This window comes from Arvicola amphibius, chromosome 6 (genome assembly GCF_903992535.2).
Source record: "Arvicola amphibius chromosome 6, mArvAmp1.2, whole genome shotgun sequence".
NCBI classification, from domain to species: domain Eukaryota; kingdom Metazoa; phylum Chordata; class Mammalia; order Rodentia; family Cricetidae; genus Arvicola; species Arvicola amphibius.
This window is the reverse complement of record NC_052052.2, coordinates 98,512,937-98,529,167: the sequence shown is the minus strand read 5'-3', so window position 1 is coordinate 98,529,167 and position 16,231 is coordinate 98,512,937. Positions and strand designations below refer to the sequence as shown.

The 16,231-nt window shown below is 43.4% G+C and overlaps 1 protein-coding gene across 1 annotated transcript in view; it reads right to left on the bottom strand.

The window, feature by feature from the left end:
* Positions 1–16,231, bottom strand: part of Rsu1 (Ras suppressor protein 1) — a 178,426-nt gene that overhangs the window by 137,185 nt on the left and 25,010 nt on the right. The window contains exon 3 of the mRNA XM_038333585.2: positions 10,378–10,428. Coding sequence (XP_038189513.1) covers positions 10,378–10,428 — 51 coding nt within the window. The remainder of the gene's footprint in view (positions 1–10,377; positions 10,429–16,231) is intronic.

Here is a 16,231-nt window from a genome sequence, read left to right as displayed (position 1 = left end):
AGGCGGAACACTGTCGCCACCTGTCCGTTTCCAGGGACACAAAGGCGCCACCTAACCCAGATCCATTAGCCCCAACAATATCACACTGGAGGGGGTCAAAATAAATTACAACACACATCACTGCTTCGAAAACCCTAGTGCATTAAATAAGTGCGGGGGGTGGGGACAGCAAGACGCTTTGGGGGTAAAGCACTTACAGGGAATCCCAGTAGGCTGAGTTTGATCCTCACAAAGACCACATGAAGGTAGGAGAGAAGTGACCCCACACTGTTGTCCTCTGACCTCCACATGCACACCATGGCAGGTGTACCCCGACACGCACACATACACACACACACACCAATAAAAGTTTCAAAGTAAGTATTTTGGCTACTGCCATAACAAAACTATGTGCTCTTGTTTTTTATTTGTTTGTTTGTTCTGTGTGGGGGAGAGGTTGGGTTTTTTTTTTTTTTGGTTTTTTAAATTGTTTTTATTTAGCTATATATTTTTCTCCGCTCCCCTCCTTTCCTTCCCTCTCCCCTTCGACCCTCTCCCATAGTCCCCATGCTCCCAATTTACTCACAAGATCTTGTCCTATTCTACTTCCCATGTAGATTAGATCCATGTATGTCTCTCTTGGGGTCCTCTTTGTGTCTAGGTTCTCTGGGATTATGAATTGTAGGCTGGTTTTTCTTTGCTTTATGTCTAAAAGCCACTTATGAGTGAGCATATATTATATTTTCTTTCTGGGTCTGGGTTACCTCACTCAATATGTTTTTTTTTTCTAGATTCATCTATTTGCTTGCAAATTTCAACAGGTCATTTTTTTTCCACTGTGTAGTGTTCCATTGTGTAAATGTACCACATTTTCTTTATCCATTCTTCAGTCAAGGGGCATTTAGGCTGTTTCCAGGTTCTGGCTATTACAAATAATGCTGCTATGGACACAGTTGAGCACATGTCCTTGTGGTATGATTGAGCATCCTTTGTGTTTATACCAAAAGTAGTTTTGCTAGGTCTTTAGGTAGATTGTTTCTAATTTTCCGAGAAATCACCATACTGATATCCAAAGGAGCTGTACCAGCTTGCATTCCCACTAGTAATGCAGGAATGTTCCCTTTTCCCCACAACCTCTCCAGCATAACCTCTCATCAGTGTTTTTGATCTTGGCCACTCTTCCAGGTGTAGGATGGAATCTCAGAGTTGTTTCGATTTGCATTTCTCTAATGACTAACAATGTTGAACATTTCCTTAAGTGTTTTTCAGCCATTTTAGATTTGTCTTTTCTGAGTTCTCTGTTTAAGTCTGTACTCATTTTTTTTTTAATTTTAAATTGGGTTATTTGTTCTTTTGATGACCAGTTTCTTGAGTTCTTTGTATATTAGCCTTGCCTGTCCTGGAGCTGAATTTATAGACCAAGTTGGCCTCGAACTCACAGAGATCCACCTGCTCCCTCTCACATGCTGGGATTAAAGCTGTGCACCACCACCACCTGGCATGGTCTTATTTTTTACACTCTAGGTTTTTATGGCCTTTCTTTTAAACAGAAAAGAAGAATGGGTGGTGAAGAATACTAAGCTAGCTTGTTCCTACACCAAAGGTAAAGAAATGCTACCAACAGCAGGGTGGTACATGAAAATGAGCAAAGCTTCTCATAACATATACGACCATCCAAGACAGAAAAGAGGAAGAGCCGGCACATCTCTGACCAGATTTTTTATGGATCAAGACACTCGATGGCCACTGTCCTCCTGTAGCCTGAATGAAACTAGGATCCCAGAACCTGTTTGGAATATGGCTTGGAGCATGGCTGGAGAAAATAAAGCCAGAGGGCCTTGAACCCTTACCCATCCCAGTTAGAAAACAGCTCCTAGTCCCACAGAGGCACTGTCTAGGCTCGGTACATGCGTGCCAATTCCTACAGCAAACCAGGTATCCTAGCCTTCAGTGCGATGTCAGTGATTCCATGTAAAAAAAGAGATCTTTCCTCTCACATGCAAGAACTTATGCACCTTGGAATTTTATATGCAAATAAAAAAGATCATTTGTACTGATGGTGATTAATTACCTTTGTTTTCCATCCAGAACCACGAGGTGGATAATGAAGTAATTATATATTACGGTATGAGTTTGAAGTTCAAAAGTACACTAATCATGTTCGGCTTCACAGGTTTTATGGGGTTTCCTCCAAAGCAGCTATTAAAGCAGTGAATTCCAGTAGTTACAGGTTATTTAAAAACATCAAGTTTATGAAACACTGAAGCAAGTTTTCATATAAAAGGTTCCAGATGTCCCTCAAGGTAAAAATAAAAATTCGCAAAGTATCTAAGCTTCCACGTTAATGAAGGCCACCGGCTCCCCGAGTATTATCAGACTCACAGGTAACTACAATAATTCCACCTGAGGTTAATCAACAAGGATTTGCAGAGCGTGTGTGCCCAGGGGCAAACACACTTCATGGTCCTCTTTAGGATTCTGCAGTTTAAGAAGCGTTATGAACCAAAAACCAAACCAAAACCAAACAAAAATATCCCTGAGTTAATCACTGCACAGACACACAAATATGGTCCCTCTCCTTCCAGCAGCAATGCGAACAATCAGTCATACAAAAATTAGGAGAAAATGCCATAAATAAGCAATAAGGCTGACTGTGTGCTATGAAATCAAATGTGCAAAAATATAGGTCCCTGAGCTATAAAAAGTGTGCATGCACAACTAAAGGAGATACGCGAAGAGCCGACAGGCATGGGCCGCTCCCCCTCCAAGCAGTGCCTGACGCCTGCACTAACTTCGCAGACAGGAAGGCAGGGACAGTCCATGCTGTCTTCAAGAGGACTTACAAACCCCGGTTTCTGCTGGGAAACATATTCCTAATTACACTTGATTCTGGTCTCCACTAATTCAGTCACACATCAGCAGACAGCTTTCATTTGGGGGTTGGGTAGAACAATTAGCACTCAAAAGAGAAAAAAAAATGGCACTCAGAGGCGTGGGAAAGAAGTGACGTCTAGTGAAACAGAAGAAAAGAACAGAGCTCCTGCGATGAAAAATGCCCCAGAAGCTCAGAAACACCAAAAGAGAAACAAACAAACAAACAAAACCCACACAAGGTCCTCCATCAACAGAGGAAACTAGCATGAGGTGTAAAAAAAGCTGTTTGGCTTCTTTGATGTGCACACTTTAGTATGTATAGAGTATAATACAGTATAGCATATACAGTATATGAACACATGGATGGTTCATATATGCTTATTAACCATAAGAGGCAGACAGTACTTAAATCAAACCTTCAACACATGCTCAGAGCTTTGCAAATAGTTTCTGTCTTTCCTTACAACTGAGAATTACTTCCACAAGAGACCACATGGGGTTGCTTCTCTTCCTATGAGAGCATATGTTTAGAGGCCGAGGAAAAGGGTAATTCCATGAGCAGGGGAGGAGGGGGAAGTAGAGGAAGATGGCCAGAGATAGAGATGCACACAATCCACTCAGTGGTTTCAAACTCCTCCCTCAAGATGTAAGTCCTGCCCTCCAACCTTGGCGTCTAAAGGAAAAAAGTAAAACTCTAGAGTCGCAGAAATGCTTGGTCCAAGGGGCACTGGATTTCCCTTGCCTGGGACAGTTAAACTGCACACATAGCTCACATAGAGAAGCGGCCATGGATATGGGGGTGCAGAGACTCGGGCTGCAGGAGGACACAGCCCTTCTGACTCCGATTTTCTGACCACATTAAGTCTAACTCCTCCACTTAAAGGAGAGTTTGATTCCATGAATGGCATCTCTTGTCTCACTTAATTCTCAGCTGATTTCATATGTGGGGTGCCGCCCTTCGACCCGATGGGCTGTGGGGTGTCTTCGATTCACACGCCACACAGCCGTGGTCCATTCTGAGGGAGAAGAGGACTTCATGGAAGTGGCGGGAGTTCCCTTGCGTGTATGAACAAAGGCAGGTTTCAGAAAGAAGAGCCAGAGCTTCGGAGCTGAAAATGAATAGAACAAAAGAACATACAGGCGAGGAGAAACAACACCGAAAATAAAAACAAAATAAAAATCATACAAAAGACAGTTATGAATGAATATAAGATCAAAAGTCTACCAACTGTGATTACATGGGCAATTCTGTCCTAATAGGCTAAGTGACAGAGAAAGAGAAAACATTCTAAAGAAATTACTTAAAAACACATGTGTGTATACATATATATGTGCTGTATAACCATACACACACACACACACACACACACACATATAATCACTACATTTTACTCAAGACCAGCGGCTACAAGATTAGAAATCCTTATTTTGAAATGTAAATTTAAGGTGATAAACGAGGTGGTAGATATGAACACTTTTTATTTGAGTTTTTCATTCTGAATGAAAATCATCTTTTTAAGTTCTGGGGAAGTTTCTTCAAGAAACAGCATCAGTTTTTCCTGTCCTGTGTTTCCTCCAGCCCAGGGTTTTCCGAATCAGAGATGCATAGGCTTAAAGAACTCATGTCTGGGCAGAGCAGGACCCAAGGCCAGTAAAATTATAAGCCCCACGGGCACATCTCCAGGAATTATGATCATTTTCCTTTGATTTTTAAATAATAATAATAACTCAATGATTTAAGAAGTTAAGAAATCCTTTTTAAGATGCTCATACCTGTATATTGCACATTCTAGGATATATACATTCACTTTCTATGTCCTCTCTCTCTCTCTCTCTCTCTCTCTCTCTCTCTCTCTCTCTCTCTCATGTGCTTGTTGTCCTTGACTTAACCTTGGCTGACTCATGGTCCAGGACATTGGACAACAATATATGCAGATCCTATTTTGCTATTAAGCCACCTCTGTTTGACAGACATTTAACTGTAAATAGAAAGGAAAAACTGCTCAGTATCAACCAGTAGGACGGGCTGGTTATGATTTGGAAGATAACAGGCTCCTCTACCCCATCTTCTCTTTTCACAGCCTGTCACCATTCTCAAGCTGTTATGATTGATGTGATGTCCTCCCATTTGAAATGATACCATTGGAGAATTAATATGCTATATTTTAGGTGGCTTCCTTTTATCATGGAACAAAGTCCCAAGAAAAAGGATACTGAAATAGGTACTTTTGGGAGGTGGAACCAGCAGCCAGGGGACCAAAAGGAACATGGCCCATCAGCCAAGGGTGAGGTCTCACAGGAGCTAGGAGCAAATGGAGCAAACGGAACAGGGCCCATCACCCAAGGGATGCCATGAACAATCTCCATTCACTGCACTCACTGCCTGAGATCTGACCTGGGGCTGGACCACTCTCTCACACGTGATAACATCACATGCCTGCTTACTGATGCCAAAAATAGCAGCACACAGCCAACTGCAGGCAATTTTTCAAGGTAACCTGACGACCAGGACCAGCAGAGAGATATTGTTTAATTAATAGCTGTCAGGTTCAAAAATACTATGTGCACACTTTTCCAACTCCAATCTTTCAAACGATGGCACAATAACAAACTGATAAATGTGCACTAATTAAAAAAATAAGCTATTGATCAAAGCTCCTGTGTTATAAATACATTTGTGCTCTGTTAAAATGCAAACCGCAAGTTGTTTTGATATTGTCACAAGATAAATTCATGGCACAGGAGATTTATTTTGCATATTCCCCTTCATACTTTAATTTCATCCAAGCCAGGAACAGAAATTTTTGCATACGGGATGACAGATAAGCTATGAGAGAGGGAGGAACTAGAGAGCCAGGAGCAGCAAGGTCTTGAGAGAGTGGTGAAGGTCATTATTATGAATTGGGGCAGTTAATTCTTCTCACTCATCCAAAAATCCATTATGGCTATGGGGAAGGTTGTCAATGTATCCCACCTTTAAAACCGGTTCCATTTTCTTCTTTACAGCTGGATCTGCACATTTTCCCAGGGCTGTGTGTTCTTCTTTAGCCTGCTCAGTTCATTCACAATGATACTGGTGGTGTGTGTTCTACTGGTCTACATAAGATTTACAAGCAATGGCCTAACTCGCTATGTACTCAGAATATCAACCTTGGTTTGTTTTTTTTTTTAAAAAAAAATGAAATCACTAAAGAAAATATCCTAGCATTTTCTTGTTCACTATGATTTCAGATTCACATCTAAGCTCTCAGTAATGAGAAATCACCTTTTCAAAAGTCATATCTGGCCATAATACTTGGGTTTACTACCTGACAAGCCATTGCCAATACATTAAATGACAAGATAAAGCCCACAGTTAAGATCCAAAACTGCGGCTATAACTGGCAGTACCCCAGGAAATGTCCCACGTGACAGTTAAAAGTTAAAGCATCCAACTGCATGATTTCATTCAGAGACACATACTAGGGGCACATTGTCCAAAACAGAGGGCTGCTCCCTGGTGGCAAAGATAGGAGATGTGGTCTGAGTTCACAGCTCAAACTGATGAGGGCTCCATGCGTGACACGTAGGTATTCTACAATGACACATGCTATTGTTTTATTTAAGCTGCTTGCAGTATCTACAAACGCTTATTCATACAGGATCACTTTCCAAAGTTAAGAGAAGTATCATGTTGAAAATGAACGTCTAGAGGCTTTCATCTCAGGTTGAAGGAAACCCACGTGATAACTCCTAGCATCTGTCCCTAAACAGCATTATTCATTAGTGCAAAAATCAGTATGAATGTAAGCAAGATGAATATTTCCTATTTCTTTTATTTGTAAATTAACATCTGGTCACAGACATGTGTATGCTGAACATCCCGCTATAGAAAATCTCAATGACACCCAATACGAAACAGTGTAGAAAGGAACACATTTCCTTCTACTCAGACCCACTGGAGAAAGAACTGTTCCTCACTTAAGAAAGCAGCAATAATAAACAGTGAAAAACAGTGATGTGTGGAACTGAATACATATTTCAGTTTTAACAGCCAAACATAAAAACCAAATAGCTCCTTTGATAAAGAGCTATTGTAAATGTAACAAAACTTCACGATGTAAATGGCAACAGCAACATGCCCTGTGGTACAAGGCAAAGCCAGAGAGCTGCCAAAAACATTTCTTCTGACAACACGAACTTGTTTTTCAATCTTAGGTAGCAGACCTGGGGGTGGGGGGGGTGGGGGGTACCAGAGTCAAATGTGTGTCTCAACAGTGACCTCTAGTGGACAACACTTGAAATGATTTCTCCCACAGAAATTCTTTGCAATGATGCTAAACGTTTTAATCTCCAAAACGTTTAGGACCAAGTTAAGAAGCCAGCTGGAGAAGATCCAAAGCTAGCACTCACACAGACAGGATGACTTTGCACAGGTCATGGCAAAGGTGGTCAGGGACAGACAACCATGATAAACACTAGTCTCTCTTCTTACTGGATTCGGTTCGTCCCAGCAGGCAGATCCTTGGCTAGGCCTCCCACAAAGGCAAGCACATCAGGGAAAGTCAGTGCTGACCTTAGTTCCCTAGGTGACTTTATCAGAATCCATCAGCACCGCCCCAGTCGCCCAACTTTACATTTAAATAGTTTCCTTGTGATGGAAATGAAGCTCCAACAGTTATACCCTGGGCCTTGGATTTTTCATTTTCGTTGTTTCATAGTTAGACAAGGCTTCAAGAATCTCTGGACGTAGCTCAGACTGGCAGGAAGTTTGCCTCGTATACACAAAGCTCTGGGTTTCACCTCCGGCATCGCAAATAAATAAATGAATGAGTGAGTGGATGAATGAGTAACTCCTTAGAAAGAAGTCAGATTCAGATCTACATAAAGAAAGAATGCGGTCAGGTAAAATAAAAAGTTAAATACAGTTCCAGGGCTGGGTGAGTACAGGGCAGCTTTATAAACTCGAGAACCCAAGTCTAGATCCCCACACCCAAATAAAAGCAGCATGGAGGTTGATGCAGCTGTAATCCCAGCAGGTGGGAGAAGTGGAAACAGAGGGGTTCCCAGCCTAGGCAAAAGGTGACCCACGCTCAGTGCAAGAAGTAAACAGAAAACAAAGGGAGGTACTTGGTTCAAGCTCCAGTGTCTGTGTTCTTGTACCCATACACGTGAACACATGACACACGTAAACACACACACACACACACACACACACACACACACACACACACACATTCGGCACACAAAAATATTGGACAACCTCAGGATGATAAAGGCCTCCTTAGGGTATTGGTAGCCTCATTTGTAGTGTATCGCCCTACATGGATCTACCAAGGTCAAAACCCCAACAGGAAAAGGGCTGTCAACCCAGCCACAGTGATCAGATGTCTCTGCAGATGTTAACTCAGAAGCAAACGGTGTCGTCAGACAAGGTCCCAGTCTGGATAAGCTAGTCATTCCTTCCACAGGCAGGCGAGCAGAAATGTCAGAGAGCAGTGTAATTGGCACAGTGAGAGAAAAACACAAATATTTTAGTGAGACAAAAGTAAGCAGTGCTGAGGGGTTTGTATTTGGAGTCCCAGTGGTTTTGATGTAGCCTTGTCAGGCGGCCCCTATTAAAGAACAATGGGAAGTGAAAGACACTGATTAGAATAGAAAGTGACAGGAGGGTGGGTTCAGCCGTGAACATTTAATGCATATTTATATTTCCATCAAATGGACATATTTACTATAAACACTTGAAAAACCACAGCGAAGTCATTCATTTAAATGCCAGAAAAATAGTAAAAGATGCTAATTTGACCTTAGTAGAACAGATCGGGTGTCACTGACACTACAGGACGGCTTGAAACAGAGTCTACCAAGACGATTAATTAACGCTTACTGGATTAGGTCAAGAGCATCTCACATGGAGGGAGAAGAAGCAAAGGGGGAAAAGAAGACGAAGTTTGGATTCTTCCACGGTCAATCTATTACAGTTTAGCACATTTACACCTCTCTAAAGTATCTGATGGAGAAGGAGACAGACTGACCTGTTGATTTCTGCGGCTCCGGTCTGCAGGTGTGTAAAAGGGAACAAACAACAGCTATTGGGATGCTTTTTTAAAAAGCTAGATCAGAGAATGACCTATAGGAATGCAACGCACCCGACTGCCTTGCGCAAATCTAAGCGAACACACCTTAGACCTACTACTGATCAGCTAACACTTTCATAAACTGCAAACTCGGAGTATAAAGAATTCCTACTGGGAAGTCCCAGGGAATTCTGAGATCATGTGTGGGCCACTTTTCAAAACAAACTGTAAAGCTCCTCTGAACTGGAATTGTGGTCACAAAGCACAGCAAGCCCGGGGCTATAAAAACAACACAACCAGCACATTACCTGTAACAACAAAGATTACGTGGGACATGGAGATCTCATTTTCAGCTTCTGTGGTCACTGTTCCTTAAACACGACAGTGGTGTCAACTCTGCCTTTCCTTACAAACATGCACGCTGCCTAAAAATGAGCTAATCGGCTTGTTTCTAGCATATGAGCGGCCCTCCTTGACTGCCACTCTTAATCCTCAATAATCATCAGCTCGGTGACATTGCCTCCGGCTACGTATAATGCACATGCACACATAAATTCACAACACAAATCCCTCAACATGACATTCCGCTCAACTCCATCGGACTCGGAAAGCCCCCTAACAAATGCTTGCCACATGACTAGAAAATCATCCAAGTCTGCAGGAAATATGGCAAGTGGGAAGATGTGACAGTCAATTAGGAATGAGGAAGGAGAGTGGGCCCCGGCCATTAAAGTCTTTAAGGCCTTAACACCAAGAGGGAAATGGACCATCATTCACTTCTAATATTCCTTTTAAAACAGGTATTAATTCTGCTGCATGTGAAGCACTTCACAACACCATGGATGCCCGAGAGAATCCCGCAGGAGGGGCCTGGGAACCAGCCGCAAAAAAAAAAAAAAAAAAAAAAAAAAAAGAGAGAGAGAAAAATACATTAAATGTAGACAATTTTGTGAGCTTTTGTCCATCTATAAAGCAGGGACAAAAAGCATATCCAACAATGAAATCTTCCCCACTGTAGGAAGAAATACAGGAGAAAATAATTTTTATTCTAATATAGCTTTGTTTTGTTATTGGGGGGGGCACCCAGGATTGTGCCCTTGGCTGGACTTGAACACCTGGGCTGAAGACATCCTCTTGTCTCAGCCTCCCGCACAGCTGGAGCTACAGCTGTGAATGGCCACACCAAGCTCAATTCAATATTTTCCTCATGAAATGCTAACCACTGGCCAGGCATTTATATTCACCAGCAGATTCGGGATAGGAAAGCATTCTCAAAGTAGAGGCAAGCACAGAATGCAGAGAGAGAGAAAGGGAACATACACATCTTCACTGCCACCTAAATAAACTTTAATTTTTTTCACAAGAGATCACTTCTCATTACTTTCTTTAGTGGAAAGAATAACAGAATCAGCGGCACTGTGGCAAATGTAGGCGGGAAGCCATGTAATGAAAAAGAAGCTTCACTTACTTGTTAGCTTGTTGTGACTGAGCACCAGTTGTGTGATATGGGCCAAGGAGACTGGAAAAGAAAGAACAGAACAGTCAGGAATGTTACAGTTGAACTCCCTTCTCTCCCAGGTAGGCTGCAAAACTGTTTTCAAAGGTTGATATGTCTGCCACTCAGAATACAAGCTGGAATTCATGCAAACTGTCTTCTCAGTGCTAGACCGGGCAAAGAAGCCAGGCAATAAATGGTGCAATTAGCACGGCAAGTTGGAGCTAATGAGATTCCTGTTACAGATCAAACACTACAAGGACCGCTTAGCTTTACTTGGAGACCTGGTCAGCTGGCCTAACTCAAACCATCCGTTCCAACACAGGGCAGCTCCGAAGAAAGACCCAAGACTACAGAGAAACAAAACAAAATACCAAACAAAACCTTCATATCCAACTGACATCATAAGTAGACAAGGAGAGCAGCTCCACCCCACTGTCCACACTGGAATTCCTTTACAGACAACTGCAGGATCAGAGATAAAGCTCTCTGATACCCTCTAAACATAATTTAGTTGATAAGTGAAAGTACTGACTTGGAATGTGTTCTGCTTGCCAGTTTCCAGCCTAAGGACAGAGGCTCTATCTGTGTCCCCAAGGAACTTGCCATGGTCCACTGTGTTCCAAAACTCTACAGGGTTCTCATATATATATATATATATATATATATATATATATATATATATATTTTTCTAACACTCTGTCTATAAGCACATTCTTTTAATGAAGTTGAAATTTTTGTTTAAAGCGGTAAGAAAGAACAATTGCCAGCTTGCTCTGGAGACAGCAAGAACTACCCCTAAGTATAACATTTTTAATATCTGTTATCATTCCATCAGTTATAGATGAATTCAAAATACAATTCAACAGCAAACCTTTCTAGTCTGGTCCACTGAGACCAAGCCACTAACCCATAAACGTAGGGAATATGGGGGGGGGGAGGTCCTACATGACCATCCAAACCAAGATCACGGCCAAGTGTAATGTCAGCTCCCATTCAACAAACACCCCATTTATTTACAAGAAAACTTTGAATCCACAGTGCATGGCATTGCCAACCCTTCTCAGTGTCCTTAGGTTTCAGAATATCCCCTGTCCTTGGCTTTCATGGCCTTGGTGACTGGGTACTGCAGCCAGATGATTTTTCATTATGTCCTTGCAATGGTTCCAGTGGGTGGGGGTATTCAGTATAACACAAGCTTCCTCCATAATGTACAACTTTCAGAAGAGGGCCAGACAGGCTGATGGGTTCACACAGTCTTGGACTTGAGTCTCCAGAACTGTGAGCCAAAAGAAACTTGGTTCGATTTCCTGAGTATCCCTCATCAGGTGGCAAGGCAAAGCACTTGTGGGTCAGCCCCTTGCCTGGACTCTCCCATCCATTGATCCTCATGAGCTTGGCTACGTTTCTCTGACAGGTGCATGGCACCAATGCATTCTCCCTGCACCCTACCCAGCAGTCTGTGTGACACTGCCCTATAACTTAGGATTTTCCTGTGACCACAGGTCCCACCGTCAATTTAGCCCATTGTCTCTGGTAAGCATGTGGAGGAGAAAGGCTAAATGAAACTACACCCATGCTCTGTTCCTCGCCCAACTTTAAACTTGCTTGTTTTTCAGTTCCCAGCTGAGCACATTTCCTTCCCACAAGCTACTTGGTAAAGACTACTGTGACTACTAAAAAATCTAAAACTTTTTACATGATTTTCATTAAGTATTTATTAGACATCAATGGTCTAAATCCCTGAAAATGTCTCCTAGAATGCCAGGGTACAGATCTATAGCTCCAGCGTTTACATGGCCATGACCAGTCAGTCAAAGGTAAAAGGCAATGAACATGCTTACCCAGGCTCTCCTGGAACTAAAACTCCTCCCTCACACCCTCTTGATGGTTGCACAAATGTGCCCTATACAACTGAACAGCCACCCTGATTGGCTGTCCCGGGTCAGTATAGACTTAGACACGGAGCTTGCTTTCTCCCGCTGATCCACATAGCCCATGCCCAAGTCCTAAAGGGGAACAGGCTCTGGAGACAAGCCATGCACATCTCTATGACAAACCTTCTTCTCCCACCTCTCTCAGCCTGGCTCCCTCCTCATTAGTCTCAGATGCTGATCCACGACCAGCTGCTGGCCACCATATGCCCTCTTACTGTGTGGCTTACCATACACCACTCTGTTGTCTTCTTGCCCATTCCTGCCCCACATGCCACCCTAGGTCAGCCCTGAACGTTCTGTTCCACTTCTATTTAATGAATTTGGGGAACCATGGGAAAGAGAGCAAGGCGAATGGGAGCACTCCTGTGGTTTGTAAGAGGAATCATCATGGTGGTCCCATGTGACATCTGAGAGCTCAGACGCTGTGGAAACCCTCACACATTTACCAGTAAGAGTTCAGATTTTCTTGTCTACTAGATAAAGTGGTCCTCTGATTCAGAGGTAGAAGTCCGGCATGACAAGAATCTCCAAAAATTCCCCTGCACCACACAAGTCTCACAGATGAATCTGTTAAGATTATGTTCCACTTCCTGCTGAGAGAAAATGACAAATGGCAGGGATTACAGCTGCAGAGGAGCGTCTCCAGTACACACATAAGCAGTCCGGAGGTCCCTTGGGTGCCCAAGCTTCGTTCTCATCTCGTGTGGGCCATATGTCTTTTCACATGCATGTGTTGACATGCTAATCCCCAAAAGTATTTGGAGGTAGGGCCTTTAGCAATTAGGCCATGAGGGTGAAGCCTCCATCAGTGGCATCAGCACCCTCAGACAGGAAACAAAAGAGAGGTGACCTCTCCACATTCCTGCTGCCGTCTCTAGCCAGTGAGGAGAAGGCAATAGTGTGGCCCTCTGTAAACCAAGAGAGGGGATCTCACCAGGCACCAAAACTGTTGGCACCTGATCCATCAACATGCCAGCTTTCAGGACCGTGAAAGGTTAAAGCCACCCAGCCTATGGCATATTTCTTTTAATAACTCGAACTCTGATAGAAACATCATGATACCAGTTGACTAACTGAGGTCGGCCATCACACCTCCATTCCTCCTAGGAAGAGGGAAGAGAAAGCAAGTCTTTCAAGATCTTTTGAGAACCTGTACATGGTCTACCCATTCACAGGCTTTCTGTATACAGGCTACCTACCACAGGACAGGCTGGAAATACAGCCTGCATTCCAGGCAACCGCTAATTAGTGAAAGGGGAAAAAAGTTGAGGTTTTACTACCAAGAAAGAACAAACTAAATCTAGCAGATAAATAGCAGTCTCTCATGCTGACATCTGGATGTCACAGGAATCAATTCTGATTACAAAAGAAAATTGATAATTTTCCTATATCCTTCTGCCTTAATTTTTCCTCAGATATCAACAAGTAACTAATTAGAAAGGGAAAAAAAAACACCAATCTGTTCTTCTTAACGATGGGCAAAGTTGACAGTGACAGATTTAATTGGGAGAAGCCAACTCTTTGCGATCATTTCACCCTGCTCCTCCAACCATCACTGAGAAGGCGAGAAGGCACCGGATCTGAAAAGTTGAGCTGTCTCTTTAATCATACGTTGTTGTTCCTCCTGACCGCGCCACGAGAATGTATTTTTCTTTCTCACTATTGTTACAGGGCTCCAAGCCAAAATAGGTGAGAGCGAGAGAAACTAGAGCAGGAGAGAAAAAGTTTATAAAAGAGCTTTTGAGGAGAATGTTTAGGGCAACAAAGGGCTGGAGGTTGAGTCTGCAGGGAAGGCAGTTAAGTCGGACAGGATCAAGAGAAACCCGCCAAGCCTATGACAGGAACAGACCAAGTGACAGGGACGTATTCATCCAGCCAGCCACTCCCTGTCACTTGGGAAAGGTGGGTTCATTGTGACTCTAATATGACAACTGTGCTGTTAGGAGGGAAAGGAAAGGTTGGCCACAATAGAACGGGTTATTTCAGACTACAAAAGCCACCCTGTTAAACATGCCAAAGAAATGGAAACAGGCTGCACCCCCTGACCTGCTCCTGGTACCTCGCTGACCATAATCACACCCGGGGATGGTTTTCTGCTGTGTTAATAATACACTCTAGGGGTAGGCTCCGCTATTCATAAGCTCCACCAGAACAAATTGTTAGCAAAATTCCAAAAGCAACATTCAAGTGTGATTGCCCCGGTATCTGTAGAGTCTGTATCAAAATTCAACTAAATGAATGAAAATGTGCCACAAGTTATGTGTTATGGTACCTTCACTATTTTTCCCCTTCAACCCCTTTATGTGTTACAGGGCAGGTACTGCAGCGAGCCTGGGAAGTCCTGAGTGAAGGCATACTATTTGGCATGTGCACTGCCATGTCAAGGACCCTAATGCCTCAGCCTTCCCTGGGAGAGACTCAGAGGGACAGCAAAGTCTCCCTCTGGTCCCAGTATGAACGTTGATAGTGGATGCAGAAAATGTCCATCATAATCTTCTCCCCGTGGATGTTTACAGCCTGAAGACTGAGATTAGCTAAGCCTGCCTCCTCGTTCAGCTATACATAATAAACATGCTGCCACTTCTCCATCAGAGAGCCCAGACCACCCAACCCCAGCTTCTCTCCACCTGTGTGCCTATCACTTCTTCATTCCCTTGTCACCCCAAGTCAAGTTTTCAAACCCAAGCTCTGCAAGAATGTAGTAGATATGATAGTTTGTTCGTGTAATCCTGGCTGACTCAAGGGTGGAAACAAACATATTACAAGTTCCAAGCCAGCCTGGGAGACAGAGTGAGTTCCACAGTAAGATCCTGCACCAAAAAGGAACAAAAAGAATGCTAGCTGGATGCGCAGTGAAACATGGGATCAGACCAAAACAAGAGTGGGAAGCAAAATGGTTGGAGGGAGGCGTTTGTGGGGAAGTGGGGACAGGCAGAGGCTGCTGGCACTGTGGGTATAACTATTCTATAATTAAGAACGAGCAGGAAAAGTGCTGAGGAATTGGCTGGATCAATAATTCCACGAGAAAGACAATGAAGGGTTCATTTGGGGAAACACTAGATATTTACTAACAGAACTCCAGCCAACACACATAATCTCTTAGAAGCGGCACCGACTGACCATCCTGTCTAGCCTGAGAAGGTTTCAGATCACATCTGCTGCCCCAGGATAGTCTCCCGAGGTAGGAACACAAGGCATGCTGGTAGAAGAGGCTCACACACTCAAGGGAAGGAAGGAGATCTGAAAAGATGAGCTATGCAGAAGACGCTCCTCACGGTGAGGTTCAAGTAGACAGACACCACATACTGGAGCTGGCTCTGGGGAACATGTGGAGACAGAGGCTGTGAGCAGGAAGCTGCAGTGTGGGGAAGATGCAGAAGCAGGAGGAGCTCAGCCCGGATTTCACTGTGCAAATTCTGTAACAAACAACTAACGGATCTCCTGGGAAGGGGCTGGAGAGATGGCTCAGATGGTAAAGCTCTTACAGCACAGCATGGGGACCTGAGTTTGGGACCCTAGCACCTATATGGCATGTGTCTGTAACTAATGGTATGGGTGGTATGGGGACAGGCAAAGGCCTCGTTCTCACCCAGCTTTGGTAAGAGGCCCTGTCCTCAACAAACAAGGTGGTGATGGATAAATGGAGACACCAGACATCATCCTCTGTCCTCCAAGGCACACGTACATATGTGCAAGCACACAATAAATATGTTCACGTGTCTAGGCCCCCCATACATATACATGTGCAAATAAAATCCTAGAAAAGAATCACTATATCCAGGAAAGCATCTATTGTTTAAACCAGGTTCCATGTTTTTCCTTCTTCTTCAGCATAAAACAGTCAACATGAGAAAAACAACAAAAAAAAAAATCATCAGGTAAAGCCACCG